Source organism: Pollachius pollachius (genome assembly GCF_949987615.1).
Source record: "Pollachius pollachius genome assembly, chromosome: 4".
NCBI lineage: Eukaryota > Metazoa > Chordata > Actinopteri > Gadiformes > Gadidae > Pollachius > Pollachius pollachius.
Window position 1 is genome coordinate 19,086,541 of NC_136937.1, and position 26,087 is coordinate 19,112,627.

Here is a 26,087-nt window from a genome sequence, read left to right on the forward strand (position 1 = left end):
TAATGTTATGAGGTCCACCTGTGTGACCCTACTATTTCACCTGTGAAAAAAACCTAATTGGTCTAAAACAAAGACAAGCTACACATTATTGATATTTATGAAGCAAAAGCAAACTTGTCATTTAATGGATATGACTATTGATTCTTGATAAATCAACTAATATCTGCCAATTTGTTAATCAAATTGTTTCTATAAATGCATTCCCATACCACCAGAGGAAATAAAAAAACACTCAGCAAAGTGGAAAAAGGCCCTTGTGTTTATTTGAAATACAATATAGAAAGGAAATAGGAATGTAATGGTAGGAAAGGATGAGAAATGCAGTGCATCATAAATCTTAAAAAGGTATATTCCATTCTTTGATACTGCCTTATAAATTCTACATTTTAAAATTTGAGGTTTTTAATAAATACTCAATTTATCGCATGCAGAGATATACTTTTCATAAATTCCACTTCAATAGTTCTATTCATATAACATCTTTTTGTTAAATTATTGCACTTAACTTAATAGGCTTGTTTTGAAAGGAGCCAGGTATTTGGTCATACAGGGAGTTCCACAGAGTTAAAGCTGTGTCCTGTACCAGAGAATGTAAATGTATAACAAGGATTTTAATTGTTTGGATTTTATAAACATCTAAAAAAAAAGTATATTTTGATATATATATTAAAATAAAGAATGAAAATACGATAATACATCTGCTTCACCAGCCCACACACAATAATCATGGACAGGACAGCAATTCACGGGAAAAACATTAAATCAATTTGACTAGTCACAGGTGTGCAGAAATTCATGATCTATTTATATATGGTTGTTCATTACTGTAGACGGAGCCTTTACAACGGCACGCTTCATTCTTAAAGACAGCGATTTAGAAAAAGGTTTGGATGAATCAGTTTCAATTGTTTTTACAGTTGTCCTCTCAGTAGAGAGTAGAGAGAGCTCCTGTGTGTAGACAGCAGTTGTTGGTTCTTATCAGTACATCTTCAACCCTACTGATTGTACTCAGTGCAAGTGGTTTCCTACAATGACTTTCCCCGTCTTTTCAAATCAAAGACAACGAAGGTTTGACACAATGTACACGTAATAAATCAGTATAAAAAACGACACAGAAACACCTCCAGTAACACATCACATTCAAATGATGAAAAAAGGCAGTTGAAACTGACAGTACAAAAAACTACATATAAAGATTACACACATACACACACACACGCATACACACACACAACCCACATTGTTTTGAGGCCATTTGGAGCAGCAGAGGGAACCAGATCTCAACATATGAACAATACCTTCATCAGGATAGAGGATCACTACCACTAGTCACCACAACTTTAAACTTCAGCTAACTCCGTCTTTGCCTTTAACCCCCAATAAAATCATGCTGGAGGCTGCCGTGTTCAGATATATGATCGCACATGTTCGCCATACTCAACCTATCAGGGGAACCTTAGATGAGAATGAATTTCAGATACGTTAAAGAGTAATATGGTGCCTTTTTAACAATACATTACAGAACATTTTAATGCGTGTGTCACCAATAGTTAACAGGTGTGGCATAGATGTAACCTAGTTGAACCAGGAAGTGGGAACCATGTGAGTTTATGTTCAGCAGAATACTTGAGGACTGCTTGAGGGACATGTTAACAAGCCAAGACTTCCTGTCATCTGGATACAATCTGATAACAAGACCACGGATGATCAGGTTGAAAACAAGACTAGTGTTGATCTGGTTGATAACAAGACTAGTGTTGATCTGGTTGATAACAAGACCAGTGTTGATCAGGTTGCAGCAGAATGCATTCAGTGAGGACCACCTCAAAGAAGGTTTCCTCAGGTTCCCCCAGGAGTCAGATCATCCTTCAGTAAGTGGCGGGAGAGTGGTCTATAGAGAGCTAGCATTAGTTTGGATGTTTTCCCTGGAAAACAATCGATATACCAAACCGTGAGCGCAAAATCAATATATGTAACAACATACATTGTTTTTAGATTCTACACCGGCAAATATAATATTGCTATATCCACAATATCCTCCTCCACCGCCTGCAATACACCATTGGACTCATAGGAAATACACACAACTGGTTCACCTCTTACCTCACCGGTAGAACCGAGCACGTCGCCCTTGGCAAAGCAAAATCACACACCCACAGTGTCACCTGCGGTGTACCCCAGGGCTCGGTGTTGGGCCCCACCCTTTTCTCCATCTACATGCTCCCCTTGGGCAATGTCATCATCAGGCATGGGTTATCTTACCATTGCTATTCTGATGACACACAGCTGTACCTACCCCCACTTCTTTTTGCCCCCTGCCAACATCCACACTGACCACTTGCTTGGAGGAGATAGAGGCGTGGATGAAGCTCAACGTTCTTCAATTAAACAGCTCTTAAACAGAAGCCATCCTCATCGGCACACCACATCAGCCTCGCTCCTCCCACATCACCAATATCACTTTCTCTGGCTAAAACATCCCCCCTTCCACATCTGTCACCAACCTGGGTGTTAAAATGGAGCAACTGAACTATGACACCCACATCAATCACCTCCGCAAGACCGCATTCTACCACCTCAAAAACATTGCCAAACTCCGGCCTACACTCACCCTGGCAGATGCAGAGAAGCTCATCAACGCCTTTGTCTCCTCCAGGATGGATTACTGCAATGCACTCCTCATAAGGATCTCTGGCAAGAGCATCCAGAAGCTCCAGTACATACAAAACAGTGCTGCCAGGATCCTGAGGAGGGTGCGCAAATATGAACACATTACCCCCATCCTCAAATCCCTTCACTGGCTCCCTGTCACATTCAGAATTGAACACAAGGTCTCCCTCCTCATCCACCAGTGCATCCACGGACATGCCCCCCCCTTCGCTGTGCATCAACACACACCCTCAGCCCACCTAAGACCAAGCTCCACACCATGGGCAATCAGGCTTTCTCTGCTGCTGCCCCAAGACTATGGAACGCCCTCCCTGACCCCCTGAAGGCCCCACAGACTACAGCTGTTTTAAAATGAAACCTTAAGAGTTAACTTTTTAAAAAAGCCTTTTGCTAATTTCTCTTTAACTGTATATGGATGTTTTAACAACCCTTTTTTTTCTTTTAAACTCTGTAGCACTTTGAGATTTTCGAATGTAAAGTGCTCTACAAATAAAATGTATTATTATTATTGCTATAATATTATTGTTTGCATTAAAAGTCCTTTTTAAAACAATATATTTGGGTTCATTTTCATAATACTTTCATGTGTGGAGCTGGAGTTCAGCAGTGACCACATCCTGATTCTTATATCAGTGTGTAATTACAAAACCTAAAATAAAAACCACCTCACCCCATCAAATGTAACAAACCCATCACAGCAAACTGATGAAGGAGTACAAAGTCTGCTCCCTCTTTAACGCAAGAATAAGAAAATCAACCCCACACTGGAAAGCAGAGAGCCAGATTCAGAGCGCTGAGCTGCATGCAGGAGTCAGGAGATCCACCGGGCCGCTGCTCTGAGGGCTGACTCCTGCGTCTCCTCTGAGTCTGCTGAGTTAGCTCTACTCCGCCAGGCTCTACTCTGCCAGGCTCTACTCCACCAGGCTCTACTCCGCCAGGCTCTACTCCGCCAGGCTCTACTCCTCCAGGCTCTACTCCGCCAGGCTCTACTCCGCCAGGCTCTACTCCGCCAGGCTCTACTCCGCCAGGCTCTAGTCTTCCAGGCTCTACTCCGTACTCCGCCAGACTCTTCTCCGCCAGGCTCTAGTCCTCCAGGCTCTAGTCCTCCAGGCTCCAGTCCTCCAGGCCCCAGTCCTCCAGGCTCCAGTCCTGCAGGCTCTAGTCCTCCAGGCTCTAGTCCTCCAGGCTCTAGTCCTCCAGGTCCCAGACTCTAGTTCTCCCAGTCGGTGCAGGGCAGGCCCTCATCCTCCGACTCGCTCTCGGGCGACGCCTCCTTGATCCTGCGCAGAGCCTCGTGGATGCTGCGGGTCAGGGCGTCGGCCGAGGAGGGGAAGCGGGGGGCGGGCCGGCGTTGGCCGTGATCGGTGGGCCGGCCACGGACCTTGCGGAGCAGCACGCCCTGGCGGATCTGCGCCAGGATGTTCTCGCTGTCGTCCTGGTCGGGGTCCGGCAGCACGCGCAGCTCCGCCTTGCGCAGCCGGAAGCAGCCGCGCTTCAGGGAGGCCAGGACCTCGTCCATGGGGGAGCCCGCTGGGACACACACACAATAACAGAGTCTCATTTAAACATAAATAAGTAAATAATAAAAATAGTACATCTAATAAATAACGATCTAATGCGCATACCTCTCCTCCAGGTGGAGGAGTCCAGCGACGCCGTTTTCCTCAGCTTCTTCCGGGCATTGAGCAGCTGGCTGCTGTCGAAGAAGCGCGGGGAGAAGGGCGACAGGGCCAAGGGGAGGGACTGGCACCCGGCCCCGGGCTGGGGGCCCCTGGACTCCTCCGGCCCCACCTCACCCTGCAGGTCCTCCAGAGAGGGAGGGGGCGGGGGGGGTGGAGGAGGAGGAGGTGGGGGCGGAGCGGCGGCCGAGGAGAGGGCCGGCGTGGAGGCCGAGCAGGGCGGAGGCATGGAGGAGAACGGGGCGAGGGAGGAGGGGCTGCCGGGCGCAGACCGCCCCGGAGGTAAAGACGCGCTCTGGTGCCCGCAGTCGTGAGGGGGCACTGCGGGACTCAGGTCCAGGCCGTGGTCCGTCTGGACGCTGGCTACCTGGGTGCTGGCCGTCTCCACCGCCCCGGCAGAGGGGGCTCCCGGTCTCCTCCGGGGGTGGGGCAGGCCCAGGCGCAGCCGGCTGGACTTCAGGGTCACATGGCCCGGGAAGCGCTGCACGGGACCAGAGAAGAACAAACCAGAGAGATCAGTGAAACCATTGGTCGTTCAGGGGGTCCCCGCGGTCTGCACCTTGGATACATTGGTTGTTTCTCACGTTTCAAGTCAAGCGGGACAACCGTCATTGTGCACGTTGTTTGAAATGCACCACACACCGTAGCGTTACGCTGTACCTGTAGGTGTCCGGGAAGCCTAACCCTCGCTCGGACGCAGACTTTAAATCATCCGCTGATCAGACAGAGCGTCACCATCCACACAAACCACAGCGTTATACTAGGAGTGTCCAAAAGGACACACAACTCGCCGCCACGGCCCCCCTTGCTGATGACATCGGAAAAGGCACTCTTTTAACAAAAACAGAGAAGGTGGGCTCAGTGCCCGAGTCCTGAGTGTCAGGACATTAGGATCAACACGTCCCAGACAACACAGCACACTGGCCGCTAGTGCCTCCATCCCCCGGAGTCAGAGAGGGACTTGTGTGTGCTGAACAACAAACACAAGGAGAGAGCCTGGAATGGTTTCTTGGTTAAGAAGCCCACAGAACAGTGACTCTATAAGGATGAGGTCAGCAAACCACAAACACAGCTGGCTCAGACATCGGAGTACGCAGGTTTGACATTTTTTTCCCCCTGTGCTCCTATTTGTCAAAATGACCCTCTGCCAGTGATGTCACCAAAGGTGAACCCAGAGCATTATTTTATTCGCTTCATATTTGTTTAAGCAAATCGTGTAGCTCGTTAACAGGTTAAAGCTGTCTGTAGGGGTTTCAAATAAACATTGTGTCAACTGACCACTGTAGAAACACTCTATACAAAAAAACCCTTCTGAAAGCTTCATCTGCTGGCACAAATCAGCATCGCTTCGGTCCCCCAGGAAGTTCTGCTGTAAAACAATAGGACTGCTGGGTCAGAGGCTCTGCTATAACACAGTAGGACTGCCGGACCAGGTCTCAGTGTTAACTGTATGAGTAAGGGGTGGGGGAGGAGAGGCAGCAGGAGAAGGGGGGTGAGGGCCAGTAGGCACCAGACCTGGCTGTGGCTGCGTAGTCCCAGTAGAGTCGTCTGTCTCTCCTGGCCCACCCTGGCACTCCTCTTCTCCTCTTCATCCTCGGCTTTCTGGGAGATGATGAGGAAGACATGTTGTAAAGGAGGTTAACCCCAGGATCATATGCTTCAGAAATGAAGCCCATAGCATAAAGCCTAAATCTTGAAGCAGACATGTTATGAATGATCTGTGGTTCATGTAAAAAAAAATAAAAAAAGTACTTAGTTGTGTAGCATCTTATCCTAGCTATCTTTGATGTATACGGGAATGGGTTAACCTAGCAGTTGTAAGTGCTGGGCACTTGGTTCTATGAACATCCTTACTGTACCGACAGCGATATATTGTTATTTCTCCTACTTCTGACAAATATACTGATAGCTGTCCCTTTGGACAGAATGGGACAGTTGGATATGTTGGATGAATATGTTGGATGGAGGAATACATTGTGATGGTAAAGCATGTGATGATAGAGATGATAGTGAGTATAGTGAGTATAGTACAGTGTACCTGGTCCAGTGCCTGGATGGAATCACTGTCTGCCTGGCAGCCCTGGCGCTGGTCCATCTTCTGGTTGTGGTTAACGATACAGATTTCCTGAAATAAAACCACGAAGGGGCATTTACATTTAGGGGATTTTTTGCTGACGCTTTTATTCAAAGCGACTTACAACCAATCATTCACAAATTCACACACCGACGGCGGAGTCAACCACGCAGGGCGACAGCCAGCTCGTCAGGAGCAGTCAGGGTGAGGCGTCTTGCTCAGGGACACCTCAGACACTCAGCTAGGAGGAGCTGGGGGTCGAACTAGCAGCCTTCCGGTTAACCGCCATCCCGCTCTACCTCCTGAGCCACAGACGCCCCAGACGAGACAATTACCCATCCGCTCTACAGATGATATACAGGCACCCCTGCACACTGAATGAAACCACTACACATCCACTAGACAGGAGGCTGGTGTATAGTCACCAACGCACCATGGGTGAAAGCTTCACCGTCCACTGTTAAGATTCACCACAAACATTTAATGTTGGCTCAAAACGTTTTACCGCCAGCACCTTTAGGAGTCGATGTAAATGATAAGGCCCTCCGAGGAATCCTACTGCCCAGCAGAATTACGGCTTGACGTCCCAGTGCCCAGCAGAACCACTGCTTGACGTCCCAGTGCCCAGCAGAACCGCTGCTTGACATCCCAGTGCCCAGCAGAACCGCTGCTTGACGTCCCAGTGCCCAGCAGAACCGCTGCGTGCCTACCTTCTTGTTCTTGAGGTAGGCTCTCTTGGAGGTGATGCGGCCCCTACGTGCCTCCAGCTGCCGGGTCTTGTTCTGCAGGACCGCCAGCTGCTCCTCCGTCAGGGGGCTGGGCGGGACCCCGCCCTCCTCCCCCCCCTGCATGGCGTCGGGGCTCTCGTAGGCGTCGTAGTACACCACCTCGTCCTGGCGCTCTGCGGCCGGGAGACACGGTGACACAAGAAAGACACGTGAGGGTCCAGAGTACACAGAAATGGCTCTCCAACGCCAGTACTGAATGCTCCCATTCCGGGACAGAGCGGAGTGCTTTATTCCACTTATAGCACAGTTACCAACAATGATTAGCTAGGAGTTGCTGGGAAAATTCTTTTTTCACATTCTGTTTCTCTAACTGCCATTTTGTCAGGTATGTTGGTACTTGTTGGTAAGTGCCTGTATCCTGACCCCCTTGGGAAGGTCGAGGAGCAAGGGCTCCAACTGATCGGGCGCAGCTATGACCCCCTTTATGACATCCTGAGGAGGCTCATCGATAGTTGACCATCTGGTTAACCAATACTATAGTTTTATTGGGGGGTACAGCTGTTCTCAGCAGCTGACAACACTGAATAAGAAGTCCTCGCTTTTGCCCATGCATTGAACTTCTCCTTGCGGAGCTCTTGGAGGGACACAGGGCGAACTCCCATCTGAGGCCTCGGATGATTATATGTTGGGCCTCAGATTACGTATGTTTGATGTATGATTGTTGCATGTTATTGTGCCTTTATTAATTAAATATATGACCATAATTGTTATAAGTTTGGATGACTCCTTATTCTACTCAGTTTATACAGAAACGATTGACGTGGGCCATGTTCCCACCACACTGTCATCTAGAATATTATTGGGTATGGAATCGATTGAATCTGCCGAAATTAAATTAATTAAGCAGCGCTTTGAGAATATGTTTTTTGCGTCGTCAAGGAAACGTGTGATCGATAGTTCTCTGAGACCGTTGTGGTACATCTTGGATTTGTAGCACATCACATCCTCAACGCAGTGGTTTGTGTGTAGTAGGGGTGTAACGACATGTGTATGAGTGTGTATATGTATGTAGGTATGTGTATTTGTATGTGTATATGTGTGTGTGTATTTTTGCGTGCGTGCGGGTGCCCATATGTTTTTGTGCCTCAGTGGGTGTTTGTGCCTTCGTGTGTGTGATTATTTGTGTGTGTGCCTGTGTGTGTGCCCATATGTGTGTGTGCCCCTGTGTGTGTATGTGCATGCGTGCGTGCGTGCGTGTGTGTGCGTGTTTGTGTGTGCATGCATGTATGTGTCTGCGTGCATGTGTGTGTGTGTGTGTGTGTGTCCTCCTGCATGTGTGTGTCTGCCTGCGTGTGTGTGTGTGTCTGTGTGTGTTCCCAGCAGTAGTACCATGGCGTGCGCCCCCAGGAGGCCCACCTGTCATCTCCCTGCGGAGGCTGCCCAGCTGGGCGGTGAGCAGCAGCTCCTCGCAGCGCAGCACCTCCGCCTGGATGTCGTAGAGCTGCAGCTGCAGCTGGTAGTACAGAGCCTCCAGCTGGTCCAGGCGCAGCATGGCGTCTGCCCCGGCCTGCAGGCTCTGCATCTGGAGACAGCACACCGCCTTAGACGGACAGAGACACCAGACAGACTGGAGAAGCCTCGTGCACGGACTGTATACTTTTGGTGTGTGTGTGTGTGTGTGTGTGGGCGTGCGTGCGTGGGCGCGCGTGCGTGTGTGTGTGTGGACTGACACCTGTGGTGTTAGTTAGCGAGAATGAGTATCAGCGTGTATTATGGGATGTAATACCTCCTCCTTCAGGCCATGCTTCCTCTGCTCCAGGCAGATCTCCTTGGCCCTCATCAGCTGAAGCGTCTCCTTGGAGACAGAATACTGGAGCTGCTCCATGCGGCCGGCAGCGGCGGCCCAGGCTGACTTACCAAACTTCTTCTGGTCGGCGCGCATCCGCTCGTACATGGCTGGAACCACAAGGGGGACACCTCGGTCACACGCAGTTAGGCCTTTACAGACCTCCACTACCACTTGAACACTTTACACTTGCACTTTAGACTCTACTACACCTCATTTTTTAGTTTCAGTTTTAGTTTAGTTTTAGTTTCTTTCCTTAAAGTTACTTTATTTAATTTGTATTATTATTATTATTATTATTATTATCCATTATTTGGATCTATTGATGCTGCTACTATTGTTACTTGTTTTTATTTTTACTTATCTTTATTTTATATCTTTATCTTTATCTTGTATTGATGCTGCTAAGTGGCTGTTGAGGAACCAAGCCTCAGAATTTTACTCTTGTGTACTTGTACAATAAGATGTAATAAAAGAAACTCTAATTCTGATTCTGACAGGTAAGAATAAAACAAAACACTAGAGATGCAGGCATACACATTCTTTTACTGCTGTGGAAAAACTTATCCTGACAATACTATCACAACTGATATAACCTTTACTTTAATACTCGTTAATTGAATATGTTTTGTTTCTATTCTCCTCCCACCTTGAGAACTCCATTTGAAAGGTGTTGGTTTGCATCTGTAACACCACTGTGGCCAACATGTGTTTGGACCATTAACCAGGCTGTAGACCGTGAGAGCCTCTTTTGGTTTCATCTTGTGCTTCCTCCCATCACACCTCCATAGTTTAGACAGTGAGAACCCTTTTTGGGCTGTTTTTCTTAATTTGCTTTGATGTCTGTGCCGACAATGTGAGCCTGAACATTCACTGCCTCACTGAGAGATACTGTATATCTTCCAATAATAATGCTCCATTCAATCTTATCCTAAACATGTTTAGCCAGAATAGATGTCCACCGCTGGAGTTCCAGGAGGAAAGCGTTACTACATCGAGGACCACCGTCCCAAACGCTTGACCCCCTCTTGTTCTTATCAAATAAAGACAGACGGGGGTTCTTCCTTCCCCAGAGCTACACCAAGGAATGCTCCATAGGTTTTAAAAAGCCATAAGATAAAAAATTGTAATAGCATATTTCATTGTAAGTGCTGGTAGCTGCCAAAATAATACTAATTCCAAGCAATTTACAACAGAAAATGAAATGTGGAAAAGACTCTCTCCACTGGGACGGAGGTAGGCCTGCACGATTCGGGGAAAAATATGAATCACGATTTTTTAGCTTAGAATTGATATCACGATTCTCTGCCACAATTTCTTTTTTTCACGAAATTTAATTTTTATTGCACACTTGAACCATGACAAAAAAAAAAAAATGGCAGTACTAAACATATTTTTTTGGCACCTCTAGCACGTTGCGTTTCATATGGCCCTTTATAACTGATTAAAGTGCAGTATCAAACACAGATTTATTTATTTTGGACATATAGTAGCACATTGTCTTTAATTGCTGGCCTTTTATAACTACAGAACCAACTCCACACACCTGTTAATGAAGGCTTCAAAAAAATATATCAAAAAAATAATAATAATAATCGAAGTAATTTAAAACTTAAATCCACACAGGGGCGAATCGAGATCGCGATTTTATAACGATTTATCGTGCAGGCCTGGAGGAGGCTGCTGGTAAAGTATTCCTTCGCCAGAAAAAATAGTTCATAATTTACCATATCATGTATCATGTATCATATCATGCATCATATTGTATACATGTATTATCCCTGACTGTCCCTTAGTAAATATTTCCACACTTGGCTTCTTTAGGTCGCCACGTCTTGTGCGCGTGTGGGCAGTCCTATGGTTGATACCCCTGCGTGATGCGGAGAGGCACAGACATGTATTTAATGTACACCGATTGCAATTGTGTTTTTTATTATTATTTCTGCTTTTTACATATTTGATAAACATGTGCCTTACTTCTTAGGCCCATGTTGACAAAAATGAAAAATATGTATTTTTATAAAATACCTGCTACAGCTACATTCCCATGTCATTACGAATAATCAAATGTATTCATTTATTTATCATAATTTGATTGAGCGTGGCCACCCCTAGTTGCCGCGGTTTAAGGACTCCAATGGCTTGATGCGAGGGCTTAAATAGGTCAGTTTGGCATGTCCCGCTTTGTAGATTATGGTTGGACAGGAGAATACTGTAGTGAGGATCTCAATGCTTTGGTTACAGTGTGTAAACTAGAGGCCAGGGGCTTTTTCTGAAGAAAGTACACGAGATTGCTCCCAGGGCCGTTAGCATGTTAGCATGCTAGCAAGCCAAGAACATGGTGAATGAGCTAACATGCTAACAGGAACAGCCCTTAATCCTGAATCAACCATCACAGCAGAATACGTCTTCTCCAACAGATCATAAGACGCCACATGATGACATCAAGATAAAACAGAGTTCCCCAAGAATCACACTCACAACCATCCCCGCCCATCCCATATCATGCATTTTTAGGGTTAATAATTGCATTTGGGGGTACTAATAGAGTAGAGTTACATGCCTGTATTTTAGAAATACCCCTTTTCAAGCGTTTTTCAAAAACAACGTTTTGTATCATGTTGCTTTAAGGCCCGCCTCCCGAGTAGCTCACTCTGCTGTGATTGGTGAGCACGCCAACTCTGTTTTGATTGGTCGAACGCCTTGCATGTGTTTCGGCAAATTCACTCCCCCGAGAAGTCGTAAGCATTGCGGGTAGCCGGGATGCGGGAATTCTGTACTTCAGCACCGCCCATTGCAACGAGGTGATTCACGCCCTTATTGAGTGGCGTTCTCGGTGGGCATGAATACTCCCCCTGGCTCGCACTTAGATTTCTCTAGCTTAGCAGACGTAATACATGTATACATACGTCATATAGCAGTCTAAAGTAAAGGGAAAAGGCATGATATCACCCCTTTAAGGTCAAATCAAGCACATGTATTCCTCTTTCCCGCACCAGCGAATACACAGCGCTGCTCACCCTTCTGTGCGCGGGCGGTGGTCTGGAAGAAGCGGGCGGTGAGGCTCTGGATGGAGAGGACCGCGGCGTGGGCCTTCCTCTGCCACTCCTCATCCTCCCGGGTCAGCGCCTCCACGCGGCGCGGCCCCAGGCGCTCCGTCTCCAGGGTGATCTGCAGGACGCACACACACACACACACCTGTTAGACTCAGTTTCCATTCAGTGCCCATGGCGGTCTATACTCAGACTCACACACACGCACACATACATAAACACACTTTATATATGTATATAGTACAAATTTTTTGAGTACGTATTGTAGTACGGATTTGATTTACAGATTGCTTCACAAAGTAAACAAAGACAAATGACATGATACCGAAAGACGAATAAAGGTATAAAACTACATCTGAATTACACTAAATGGCTTTGAAGTTAGTGTTCACATTTTGAGACATTAATTACCTTTGCCCCTGTTGAGTAGGGTTTTATTCTCTACTACATTTGTAAAATTTATACAGATTCCCAATTATGCTTAATTTTATGCTCATATCTTACATTTATTCCTTTAGAAGACGCTTTCATCCAAAGAGAGAAGAAAGCATAAAAGCATACTGTCTGAATGGAAGCAGACAAAGTGCTGCTTTCCTTGCCAAAAGGCCTTCCTGAAGTCAAGCATCAATAGCCCAGTGTGTATGCAGTGAACCTCCACCAAAGGTAGAGGTTGGAGTCCGTTGGTACCTCAAGATAAGATTTGGACTCTTGGGGTCGAATCCAAGCAAATTCTCGATTCATAACTTGTCCCGATTAAAAATGTTGTATAGACTCAGGACATTAGGGAGCTCATTTCAGAATCTCCTCGGGTAAACTGTGGGCTAAGGAAGGTGGTGTGGCAAAAATAGGGCATGAAAGCATAGTAAAGCGTGTACAAGAGGATGTTGTTTTATTACTTGAAAAAGTCAAGTGCTGGCAATAATGTAAACACGGCAACCTAAGACAAAGGGGGAAGGAAACATTTCAATAATAATCAAAGTTGTGAATCAATTCAGAATCATATAAGCTGAGAATGGCAATTCCTAAATGAATCCCTTTCCCTTTTGCCCCGACCACAGGGTGTGCTTCTCTCCTCATGCTCTGGGAGGGACCCTGTGAGAGCAGAACACTGCTGCCACGTGGAAGGGCTGTTCTGTTGCATTCAAGAGAGAGAGAAGGGGGCAGCTGGAACAAAATGTACTCCTGGGGCAGCCCCCGTTCATCCTGCTATGAGGCGGCAGCCTGTGAACACAAGCCTCCCGGATATATGTCCCACATCTAAGATAACACTGGATGTAAATCGCACTCCAAACCACGGCTTACTGGTTGATTTACGTGTGTGTGTGTGTGTGTGTGTGTGTGTGTGTGTGTGTGTGTGTGTGTGTGTGTGTGTGTGTGTGTGTGTGTGTTAAGAGGAAAATGGGAGGAGGAGAGCGAGTTACAGGAAGGAGCAAAGGGAGAGGGTGGGGGAGGAGAGCAGGAATGAAAGCAAAAGGCCAGAGTGAGGCCGCAGAGGAAGTGGTAACACCTCGGGGTGAAGGAGTAAAGGAGACGTAACACGAGGAGCACCACACTGCCAGAAGTGAACAGGAGGAAATTAAAAACCCTTTTTTTTTCTGGTGTTCTTCCAGGGAGTAGACATGGAACGGACCCAGAGAGAAAGTCCTTCAATTCTGGAGACAGACTCTAGTGCTGTAGTGTGATGTGACGCCCTCTTATGACCGACGGGCACATGAATAGCAGAGTGGCCTCCAAGGTTCATCCATCACAAGTTCAATGCATCAAAATAGGAAATGGCCTCAGGTGTGAGTCTGTGTGGGTGTCTGAGAGTGTAAGAGTGTGTGAGAGTGTGAGCGTGAGAATGCCTGAGTGTGTGAGAGTTTGTGTGCCCGCGCACGTGCTTGACTAAGATACAATTTTCTTCATAATTTCTCTTTCCTTTAAACCACTTTTACTTTCAGAGAATAGTAAGATAACAAATGGTCCCAATAAGTTTGTGTCAATGTTTTTCATTTAAACCTGCGCTAGATACGTTTTGCCATTAGCAACCTCTAGTGGCTGGAGTACGGGCGGCATGTGGCTCGGGAGGTAGAGTGGGTTGACTGGTAACCGGAAGGTTGCTAGTTCGATCCCCGGCTCCTCCTAGCTGTGTGTCGAGCTGTCTCTGAGCAAGTCACAACACCCTAACTGCTTCAGAAGAGTTGGCTGTCGCTCTGCGTCGTTCACACCGCCGTGTGTAAACTATAATTTCACTCATAATGGCGATAGTTTTGCAATCATTTATGATAACAGATTATACAAATAAAATGTGTTAAATTGACTCCCATAGAGGCAAAAATACTAGGTCACACAAGTGTGCAGAAGGTCTCTTCTGGGGTATACTTCCTCTCCCCGGCTCTATAATTAGGAACAAAGAGCAGCCTGGCTGTCCGTCAACACCTCAGCTCTACAGCTGCTGGGGACAAACCACAGAGAGACCCAAATGGAGAGGAGTCCCAAACAGACAGGCTCACTCAAAGGGAGGGGTGACACCCATCCCCTGGGCCAGGAAACCCAGGGGATGGAAACCCCTGGCCCTCTCACTAGCTTGTGTGGCTTTAATTGAGGATGAGAGACTTTAAGACGTTTTCCCACTAGAACTCGCCGGGCACATCCCAACGTTGGGACTGGAACTCCGCGAGCAGGAGGCAGGAGGCATTAAAAGTTTGGTTTACATATTGGTTTTGACATTTTAGGGGATTTTGACCCTTTTATCCAAAGTGACTTACAAACGCTCATTCATACATTCACACGCCGAAGGTGGAGTCAACCACGCAGGGCGACAGCCAACTCGTCAGGAGTAGTCAGGGTGAGGTCTTGCTCAGGGACACCTCGATACTCAGCCAGGAGGAGCCAGGGATCTAACTAGCAACCTTCCCGTTACCAGTCAACCCACTCTACCTCCTGAGCTACCGCAAAACCCTCAGATCCAAGATGGAGAGACTACAGAGTCATCCGTCATAATGACAGTCACATGATAGAAACGTCATACACGCCCGCTGTGAGACCTTATTTTTCTGCGTTCACCACACCACATTCTACTTCTATGTTTTGGTATATGAACTGCATCATCTGGCGGGAGGACAGCGACGGCAGGCGTCAGAGCGCAGCGTCCAAATAGGACCTCTGCATTCTGTCTCTATGGATAATGAAATTGCGTCATCTAGATCAACCTGTGCCCACGGCGACCAGACCAGCGCCTCACAGATGTCCCCGGAGCTCCATCTATTATGCATGACGCTTTACGGCCCTCCGGTAACCGGAGACCCGTTCCTCTCACGCACACAGGACTGCCCCGTCATCGGTTCTTCACCATTCATTCACTACCTGGTAGTGAATGAATCCTCCTCTATGGATTTATTTTAGCCCTGAACACCATTCATTCACTCATCAGCCAATCACCTGTTCATGTCCATTGTTTAAGATCAGATAATCCGGTCGTTATTTCTAGTTATTCTTTTTGATGTTGTTCAAAAATTGAACTGATAATATGGAATAATATTCACAGACTCAATGACGCACAAACTCTTAGCATATGTCTAATAGCCCTAAGTCACACCTCCTGCTTCCAGAACGCGGAGGAATGCTTAGTAGGGATATAGAACTTCCGGTCCTTTCTATCTACAACAACAACGGCAGCTTCCGTCCGCAGTTGACAGCGATTAATTAAAAAGGATATGTTTTATCTGACATGTATTACACTTAGTGCTATCCTACACAGTCCAGCTAGCTAGCAACACAGTCAGTACGTTTACATGCAACGCTTAATCCGATTACAGCCATAGTTCGACTATGCTCCTCAATTGGAAATCTGCAATTCTCTGAGTATACATGGCGGGGAGAAAATCGATTCATTGGCCGAAGCATGCCATACCCGGTACGATAGGTGGCGCTGTACCCATTTCAACTAGTGGTAAAAGAGCCACCAGTTGACCTCTTTACCTCACCAGCAACAACAAACTCAGGCGGCATTCGAGAAAGATGGCATACAAAGAGCAAGACGAAGCTACATCGTTCTACATTTTTTATGTGATGTACATGATAATTACACAAAATAGATTCACAATGGCGCTCTTGCTTTTGATGATTTCAGAGGTCACACGCCGCTGCTGAATGCTACAGGAGGGTTGCATTCGACAAGAACATGATTATCGTCTCCTTCTACTTCCGGCTCACAGCCCCGGGAAAGAAATCTCCAGCGGTATCTATCCGCCTCGCCATTGTAAACACCTGAGTGGAAGAGCCGTATCCTACCCATCGACATTCTTCCGGTCTTCAATTATTGCATGACATAGGCCTATAGCCTATTCAACAAGAGGCCGTTCATATGTTATGCTGGTCACGTGGTTATTCAAGTATGGCTACCAACACTTGGTTGACGGCAAGTGATTTAACATACTATGAGTTTTTACCATATCAAACTCTCACATTATCAGCACAAACAGGACGCAAAGTGTATGCAAATACCTCAGTATACGATTCTATACCATTGTCAAGATCCACTTTTCTACCATGATTCTGTATCCACTCTGCCATTGTTTTGGGAGAAGCCAACTGCCAACTGTGTCTGCATCAGGAAGTCATTTGCATACAGCTTTGTTTGCAGAACCTTTGCCCCTGCAGTAGCAGGACAGCTGCCGGTTGGAAAAAGAGGATGAGACTCCATGCAGGCAGAATACTACAAGGAAATTATCTGCCATCTGCAATTGGGTGAAACAACAACATATTGTTTTTGTGGAAACTTCGAACTTTGAATGTTATGTCAATCCCTTTATGTCAAACTGAGCAAATACTCTTACAGACACCTACTAAATATTTATGATATTTCCTAAACTCCACAATAATAATCCAGTGTCTGTGAAAAGCTTTGATGTGATAAGAGTTTCACAATAATTACTTTTGAACATCGAAGTGTACCTTCTAGACGTCAGGTCTAGGGTTCCGTTAGGTGAAGGCATAAGGAGGTGCTCATCAAAGATGCAAGATGTTTAGCAGAGCCTGTGGAGTCCATTAGTGCGACAACAGGTCTGGGACAGATGGCACGCTGTGTGGAAGAATGAATGGCTGAGGGCTGCCAGAGTAGGGCCAGATCTGCTTTACATATTTGTACACAAGGTGGCCTAGCCCATATTCAAAGCACAATGAAGCCAATAGTACAATCAAATAGGCCTTCCGCAACCATCCAACCAACCAGTATCATCGTAGCTGCTGGGGTCTTTCATATTTGACGTTTTAAAATGTGAGGGCTTGTTTACCGTGGTTTCATACGTGTCCAACCTATGACCTTTATTTAAAACATCTTTAAATATTCATCATTTGAACAGTTTTGGGCAGTTGAACGAGGAGGATCATATTCTTCACTAAGTCTAGTGTTGCCAAAACCCGATGAAGTCCCACCTGTTTAGGAAGAGGCTCGCTGTGAAACGCCCACACCCAGCCCTGTCTGCCGGACCGTATAGCTCCTCACTACCAGGAATTGGTCTGTCCCGCGTCCCACCGGCAACAGGGGCCACAGGAGCCAGACTACTGCGCCCTGAACTTCACTTGATTTTCCCATTACATTTACATTTAGCAGACACTTTTATCAAAACAACTTACAATGGTTAATGCATACATTCACACACCGATGCTGGAGTCAACCATGCAGGGAGAAAGCTAGCTTGTCAGGAGCAGTCAGGGTGAGGGACACTGCGACACTCAGCTAAGAGGAGACGGGGATCGAACTAGCATCCTCCCGGTTAACAGCCAACCCGCTGCACCTCCTGAGCTAAGGTCCTAAGCCTAACCTGCCGATCACATCATATTAATCAGGCGGTGAGGAACCTCCCTGCGTCCTCAGGAGACTTCGGAGACACGTAGGCTGACAAGGCTGACATGTAAAGGACTAGTAGAATGATTTGATTCAGTTATGAGCAGGACATTCAGACAACCGACAAGTTTAATTCCCACTACCCTAGCATAAGCAAGAGGCTCAACATATGTCTGCAAATATCTAGAAAGAGGGGGGCAAACAAATACTGTCCGTGCCAACAGACCAGGCTGTGGTTTGATACCGGCCCTTCACAAACACTGTATGGAAACCAGTGTTTCCCCATAACTGTACAGTCCCGCCAGGCCAAAACAAAATCAAATAAATAATGCAATAAAAATAGAGCAGCGTTATCTTGACACAATGCAAATACGTTAAAAACTATTTACATCCGCCGCAATACGAATAAGTGGCATATTCCTCTAATAATCCCGCCGGTGAAAAGACGGATTGAGTTTAAATTATCCTTTGGATTCGATCAGCATGAAGCCATTCTCTGAAATGACCCTCAAGGACTACATTGGTGTCATCTGGGCATTTTGCTGTCCTCTGGATTTCTTTGTACAACATTAAGTCTAAATAATAACGCTCAAATGGAATAACCAGATGTCCTTCATTAAAAGCTAGCTTCATAATGCTTCTGATGAGCACATCTAAACCTCTTTCAGAGGAGTTAAACAAAGATCATAGCTGTATCACAAAGAAGGCCTCTCATTCCTGGCAGACATCTTGGCTGAGCTGTTCAGCAAGATGCAGATCAGCTTCTAACCCATCCTCCTGGTAATGTTAGAACTGATAAAAGGTCAACAGGGTAGTTAAATAGCAGCTGGTGGTGTTAATGCATCTTAGATAAATATCTACAATGAGTAAACCTAACCCAGCATGGAGTCTGCTGGAGAGAAACACAACCTTAATAAGGCTCAGCAGCACATTCAGCAGTTAACCCTGATGACTGCTGACAAAAAACCCTTCTGGTCAATCCATGACCAACGTAGAAATCAATAATGACTCAACAAAAAAACGAACATGTCATCTTTGTTTGTTTTTAAACACAGGCGTAAACAAAGCCAAAGGGTAGTGGTCGACAGGGAGGGCAGGGCTTCAGGCAGACCTTACAGTAGAGTCTGGAGCAGAACCTGCAGTAGAGCCTGCAGTAGTCTGCAGCAGAGCCTGCAGTAGAGCTAACAGTAGAGTCTGCAGTAGAGCCTGCAGTAGAGCTAACAGTAGAGCCTGCAGTAGAGCTAACAGTAGAGCCTGCAGTAGAGCTAACAGTAGAGCCTGAAGTAGGGCCTGCAGTAGAGCCTGAAGTAGAGTCTGCAGTAGAGCATGCAGCAGAGTCTGCAGTAGAGCCGGTAGTAGAACCGGCATTAGAGACTGTAGTAGAGCCTGCCGTAGAGCCTGCAGTAGAGCCCGCAGCAGAGCCTCAAGAGTGGTTGAGCAGTTGTTGTTGTAATAATACTTCTGCTGGTTGTTAAGCCGCTCAGGGTGGGTGAGGGTAGGGGGTAGCGGGGGGCAAAGCCTCTCTAGCTGATCCTCTGCTCGGCCTGCTTCAGGCCACCGAGAGCAGCCCCACAGAGCCTTGTGAGCCCGTCCAGATCCTCAAGTGTGCGTTTCGTGGTCAATAGCAGTCTGACCTTGAAAGGCCAGCAATTGATTTAAAGAACACTAGCCATGAGATGGCTGAGATAACCAAGTGACACTCTTGCTCAAGCCGATTTCATAGATCCTAAAGCCTTCTGTGCATGATTTTTGTTTTGATTGCCTCCCTTTCCGCCATGAGCTGAAGCTCCCTCCCCCTAGCGGTGGTGATGATCATTTTAGTAAATGTTTGGGAGAGGCTTTCATCGGGATGGAGGCCAGACTGATCTGCAGAGAACCAGAACGTGAACTGGCAGGATCAGGATGAACTCACAAGGCCGCTCAGAGCAGCCCTGCCAGCACAGCGACCACAGCGCTCCCTCCCTCCAGCCCGCCTGGAGAGAGGACCAATGGTTCGCTCATGAGTTAGCATTGTGTGTACGGTGTGCAGGCCAAACCCTGCATACCATACTTGGCCTTGAGAGCCGACATCCCACATGAATAGTGAGCTAAATGCAACCTAAACCACAGTCAGGAGAGAAAGTGACCCAAGAATTGGCTCAGTTAGCTTACGATAAAACAAGGTCTACAATCTGTGGAGATCAATCCTTGAAGCAGATGGGGTGTGCGCGTGCGTGCAAAAACTCATCTCATCAATTTTATAGATCCATGGACCAAATATTTTTAATACAACTCCAACATAAAGCAGCAATTATTTGTTGTGATTTATAATTAATAAATGACTCAATCGATACATCGATGAGCTAAATGTGATTAGATGTTCTGTGGACGGTGTAACGGATGGCCTCGCGGTGGCGAGCGGAGTGCGGTACCTTGATCTGCTGCCGGCGCAACATGGCCAGCTCCCTCATGTCCCTGAAGGGCTGCAGCAGGTACTGGTAGAGCTGGGTGGTGTCCTCAAGCAGCTCCCCATACGCCCGGTCCTCCTCAGGGTACACCTGCAGCAGCTCCACCATGCTGTCCATGGCCCGGTGCCGCTCCAGCAGCTGGCAGGACACAACATCAACAACGGTTCACGGGAGAACGGGGTGTGGATGCTGTGGTTGGTGTTGAAGCAAGGTCAGATACAATAGTAAATTCAAACATCAAACAGACCATCTCATGTACTTCAAGATCACAATTAGGTGAACATTTCTGTCCGAGATTATCGGCGCTCAAATCAACGCTTGTTGCTTATGAACAAAAATGTCATTTTGTAACCAACTATTCTGGTGAAATATTGATAAATATTTAGGAAAACATCTAATTTGGATTGCCAACAGAGTGTCCTGGTAGGCCATGCTGGAACTGCATTATAAGATCTATGTTGTTCATACAAGGTTAACGGTTGTTATTGCTGATTAATGCAGAATATTACACGTCTATGGGTGTGGGTGTGTAGCCATCTTTGTGTTTACTTATTCATGATAGCAAAGGGTGCTAAACAAAGATTCCTTTCAAAGTTTAGTGAATACATGCAAGCCCAGCTATCGAATGTATAAAATGCAAGTCAATGGAGTTTTCTGTAGTCAAGTGACATCATAAAAGGCACACTTTTAAACTTGAACAATGGGGACCCAACTGCACCAGACTACTGCCTAATGTCCAGCCATCGATACAGGTCCTGCATTGTTACAGGGTAATGAAACCAGCCATTGTACACACAAGACAAAAGTGATGCTTGGACTCAGTGACGGTAGGCCGAGCTCACACGGGACCAAACGTGTCCTTCAGTCTCGCCTCATGACCCTGAAACCTGATCCTCCATCCATAAGCGCTGGAAAACGTCCTCCTCAGCTATAAACATGAAGAAAGAGTCTTTCTATCGACCCTGGGCTAGCTCTTCGTAGCGCTGAGCTGTGGGGCGCAGGGTGCACACTGGGTAATTCACTCCTAAAACACTACTCTTACTGTTTACCTTGGTCCCGGGTCTCCATGGTAACCACAGGCCAACCTTGCTCTCAGTTCTCGTTCCGTGCAGCTGCTCATTGGCTGACTGGCCAACCCCCCTGCTCCCTCGCCCTTAGCTAAATATTCAGACACACGCCTGAGCATGTGCTATGCAAAACGACACAAAAATAAACTTGGAATAAAATTTAACTTGACTTAATGGGATATCCTATTCAAACGAGGTGGCACTCTCTGGCAGTAAGGGAGAATTCCTGCCTTCCTGAACAAGTAGAGGGTGACATGCATTTGAAAAGTACCATGCACCATAGAAAGATACATTGATTTACAGAGCCTTATCTTAAGCCTGTGTGGTGTACGTGTACGTCCACATTATTAGTGGTTTGTTCATCTCGACAGACTCACCACTTACCACCAGCGGATCACCTCCTAACCTTAACCTCCTAACCTTGCTATATAATCACGTATAAAAATAGTCAGTATTTCATTGGGCTGGCAAAGAAACCGCTAGTATGAAGCCTGGAGAAGGGATTCCCAAACTGAGCCATAACACTTTGTTTAACAAACACTCAATCATGTAAATGACAAATGAGTACATTCTATGTGAGAACGTTCTACTGTGTTGTGTCCACTACTCTACTAAAAGTATACAGACTGCCTCTTAGATATCTGGGCAGCTGAATCAAAACAACAACAAAGGATTAGTGAGTTGCTTTCATAAAAGGGTAGTACTCTATCACCTTTTTGGCCAAAGAACAAAATTACATTGTTCTTTTGCCAACCTCTAGAGAATTTAAATGGACAAACATGGACATCTTGTGGAAAACATGGAAACATCTCAAGTGAAATTATTAAACATATGGAAGGAAAGCCAATCATACAAGGGGTAATCCATCATCCCAGCCCAAAGATGCTGGAATCAAACCCTGATGTCCTATCTGTACTGCAAGAAAAGTGTCTGCTGAAGGACTACAAAGTAACCGTCTTTCCCTAGACTTCTCCAAGGCTGATTGGACTGACATGCTGCCCTGTGTTGTGTCAAGTGGGTTGGCAGTAAATGAGTACCCTCCCACCGCATCCCCACCACAAACCTTTCATCAGACCATGTGGAGTCTGGTTAAAAAGAGGTTGACACAGACAACAGAAAAAATGTCTGTCTCCACCTTCTCCACATGTATGAAAACAACTTGTAGGAGACGTTGGACTGGACCAACTGGTAGGCTGGAGTGAGTCTGTTCATCGTAGAGCTGGGTCGACAGACACTACCTATTGTGATGTCACCAGGGGAAGATAGTGAAGAGGATACTTCTCTGTCCAATTATGTGTTTAATGATGAAGATTCTGATGAATTTTGCTACGAACATTGTGATTATTTATGTTCACGGTTTATGAGACTCGTGGCATTTTTATTTGGGGATATTTGTGACCGGCTGTAGCCTAGATCAAATACAATAGACCAGGTCCATTGGTAAATGCCACCCTTTCGGTTTTCTTAACTATGAACAAAGCTACTAAATATCCCTCCCACAAACCTGTGAGAGAACAGCGACGACATCATCCCAGCTCCGACATCAGTGGATACAGCAGGGGGGGTTTTAAGGTGTTTGCAAACAGCCCCAGCAAACACCAACACCAAACTGTAGAACACCGGCCCGCATCAACTTAACATGTTTGCCAACCAAAAGCATAATCCTACGACGACCGGCCACGGGTACGGCTTATTGGCCAGATGTTGGCGTTGGCCGGGGCAGTGTGAAAGCCCCCTGAACATTAACATTGTGCCCTCAGCAGAGCACAAAGGCCCCATTAGCCCGAGTTACCGGTACAGCCTGGACCTCGCCACAGTGGGCATTGTAGTCTTTGTCTGGCCTAATGAGAAGACCCTGTGTGTAATTATTCCCTGATGGTGTCAGTCACGTTATACATCCAGGTGGATTAGCATGAATTCCTGTAATTTTGGATCCTGTAATAGCTGATCGCTGGTGGGTGGACTCCATTCGTTTCATCATTCGAAGGAATGATGAGATCACGCCAACATCACCTGTCTAGGGAATGAAAAGTTGATCACCTTTTGTTCACGCTTTTCATTGTGGAAAGGGTTTAAACTTTAAACTGATAAAAGTGATAAAAAAAGATGATAATAGTTTAGCTAATAGGAGCTACGAATGGTAGGAGAGTATGTGAGACTATTGTAAGCAGTTACTAAGGTGCATGACTAATTAATGTGTTGCCATGGTGACGACAGAGACAACACTACAGTCTGAGAGTCTGGCCGGGGCAGTAACCTTGTGTACAGGGCCTAGGCTCAGACCGACCACACTTCTTACCCTGTTATGGACAGCAACAAGACCCAGTCCACCGCTTGAGACTCCAGAAGCAGTACAACATGGGGCCGTTGCTCTCGATACGATACGTACTTCACTGTTTTATATGATATGCACTGGAATCAAGGACTGTTTACTTTGGCTTAGAACAAATCAGAGGTATAACAAACGCCCCAAACTATGACTTTGCAACACACATACCTTCGATAGGAGAGCAATACGGCCCTACTTTGTTTTAATGCAAACGAGATGAGCGGATCTTTAAATATTACAAAGCTTACTTATATCTTTATGGAAAATAAGCCTTTGACCGAACACAGCCTTTAGGTGGTCAACTCTGAAGGGACAACAACACAATGGACATGGCATTTTTGCTATTGTAAAAAAAAAAGAAAAAAATCCCAAGTTGATATTTGTCTGTGCTTTCCATCTATGTTTAAACACTACGTGGTTGTCATTGTAACTCTGACAGTTGAAAAGTTACTTCAGCAACTCTCTGGACATTTTTGTTCCACTCGTGTAATCCCGCCTCCAATTGTTCTGAACCTCCACTGAGTCGGTCCTCAGCCAGCTCACAGATCATATTACAGGCCTGTGAACCTCCAGCAACAGATGGCAGCTCTTGGGCTTAGGGAAACAAAGAGAAAGGTTTGGGAAAGAGGAGACCACGAGGACGGATTGTCTGACATGACATGACATGGACTCTGGCCCTACCAGTCAGTCGACGGGCAGCATGCCCCCTACACGATGTGCTCAACGTCTGAAAACACTGTATCAGTTCACTGTATCAGTTCAGACCCTGTTCAACTGCAGAGCTACGGGCCAGTGGCCACGTGAACCTTCCAAGAACATTGCCATTGTCATGGTCACAAATTCACAATATGAAGTTGATAACCTGCTGGGCTGATGATATATCTTAAAGAATAATCAGTTGTATACCTCTTGGAGACGCGTTTTGGCCCTCTCCAGCGCGTCTTCGTAGCCCTTCTGTCTCAGCTCGCTCAGGTTCTCATAGTATTCCTCCGTGTCGTCACTTTCGGAGAACAGCACCTGCGAGAGAATGAGCCATCCGCAGGTGTCCAGGGCATGGCCCAGGTATACCTGCACCTGGTAGCACAGCGCGTCCGTCTCCCGCTGCGACACCTCGGGCGACCCGAAGATCACCGTCCACATGCCGGCCTGCTCCTCGGGGAAGGCGGGCAGACAGGGCTCCAAGTCTGAGTTGACCGCACAGAGCTGGAGGTGTGCTGCCCGCATGTCCTGGAAGGAGTACAGGCCGGCCCAGCTGTACTCCTCACGGCCCCCGCTGTCCTTCCCCTCCGTGTCGCAGTGATCTGGGGAGGCAAGTTCTCCGGGGGAGAAGTACTCTGGTTCCAGGACCTCGATGTCCATCACTTTTGGGGACAAGACGTCCCACGACCCTAGGGCTTTACGCGCAGTCTCCGGGGGCCTCGGAGGACCGGGAGGAAACGATTTCCTCCCTCCATCTTTGCTCTTGGTGCTGGAGTTCGCTCCGACTCTAACTTCTGACCCATCGTTCCTGTTCGAGGGACTCGCGTTCGATGTCATGGGCAGAGGGGACGTGGAGTAGTAGTCGAAGGAAGGGTCCTTGTCGGTGGTCCGTCTCTGGACGGTCCTGTCGTGGCAGGTGATGGCGAACTTCCCCTCCACCTCGTTCCACGCCACGATGAAGACCAACTTATGGCGCTCGGTCTCCTCGAAGAGATTCGGCCGGACGGACACCCATCCCGACTCTAGAGACTCCTCCATCGTGAACGACATCTCATTCGGTTTCTGAAAAACACGTCGATGCGTTAAATCAGCCCGAAGGAAAAACAATCCCTTCGACGTCGACCGGTTTTAAAGAGGCTCTGGTCAGCTTAATGCGAGCTACACACAAATCAGCCCCAGCAAGTTGGAAACGAGCGATCCACTCGGCTAAAGTGGCTCCACAACAAAGGCCACCCTGCTCTGTTGACACGTTCACATCGAAGTCGAAAATGTCCCCAAAAAAAGCGATCCTGACGTCTGTCTTGGCCACTGCTCGTTCCCGTCACACGCACATGGCGTTTAAAAGGCCAGACACCTCTCCAGAGCTTCAGAGAAGGGGAAAAAAGTCGACGTGGTCAAATATCTGGGGCTTATGTCGCTCAGCATGCCACCTGCTCCGCTCACCTGCCGCGTCTAACGCTAAAGTCTGCGCCTCTCTTTGTGTGTCAGACGGGCTGCGGACGGGCTATGCGTCACGTGGGCGCTTCTGTTTACAAGCAGCAAAGAGGCGTTCCTGAGGGGCGGTCCCTCCCATCAGGGGCGGGGTTAGCATTCGCTTCCAGAGTATACATTGTAACAAAACTATTTTAACAGCAACAAAACAATATACAGCCTAACCCTATTGGTTGA

At 46.9% G+C, this 26,087-nt stretch overlaps 1 protein-coding gene across 4 annotated transcripts; it reads right to left on the reverse strand.

Moving 5' to 3' along the window:
* Positions 1-264: 264 nt before the first annotated feature.
* On the reverse strand, positions 265-25,870 carry jmy (junction mediating and regulatory protein, p53 cofactor). 4 transcript variants are annotated; one of them, XM_079735145.1, is made up of 10 exons: positions 24,627-25,870; positions 20,289-20,462; positions 12,018-12,168; positions 8,938-9,107; positions 8,568-8,733; positions 7,134-7,324; positions 6,388-6,474; positions 5,865-5,951; positions 4,296-4,830; positions 265-4,200 (listed from the first exon to the last, which is right to left on the reverse strand). In XM_079735145.1, exons 1-10 carry the CDS (start codon positions 25,467-25,469, stop codon positions 3,881-3,883), a joined length of 2,724 nt encoding a protein of 907 aa, XP_079591271.1. In that variant the 5' UTR covers positions 25,470-25,870; the 3' UTR covers positions 265-3,880. The 4 variants fall into 4 exon arrangements, with proteins under 4 accessions (XP_079591271.1, XP_079591269.1, XP_079591270.1 ...); XM_079735143.1 differs by having other exon boundaries at positions 8,541-8,733; XM_079735144.1 differs by having other exon boundaries at positions 8,568-8,751.
* Between the last annotated feature and the right edge of the window lie 217 nt (positions 25,871-26,087).

Excerpts from the sequence above, each read along its gene's own strand:
- jmy (XM_079735142.1), bottom strand. The coding sequence starts at position 25,469 with ATGTCGTTCACGATGGAGGAGTCTCTAGAGTCGGGATGGGTGTCCGTC. Across the intron at positions 7,325-8,540 it reads TCCTGGGGGCGCACGCCATG|AGCGCCAGGACGAGGTGGTG; the intron begins GTACTACTGCTG and ends TCCCGGCCGCAG. Across the intron at positions 6,475-7,133 it reads CCTACCTCAAGAACAAGAAG|GAAATCTGTATCGTTAACCA; the intron begins GTAGGCACGCAG and ends GTTTTATTTCAG.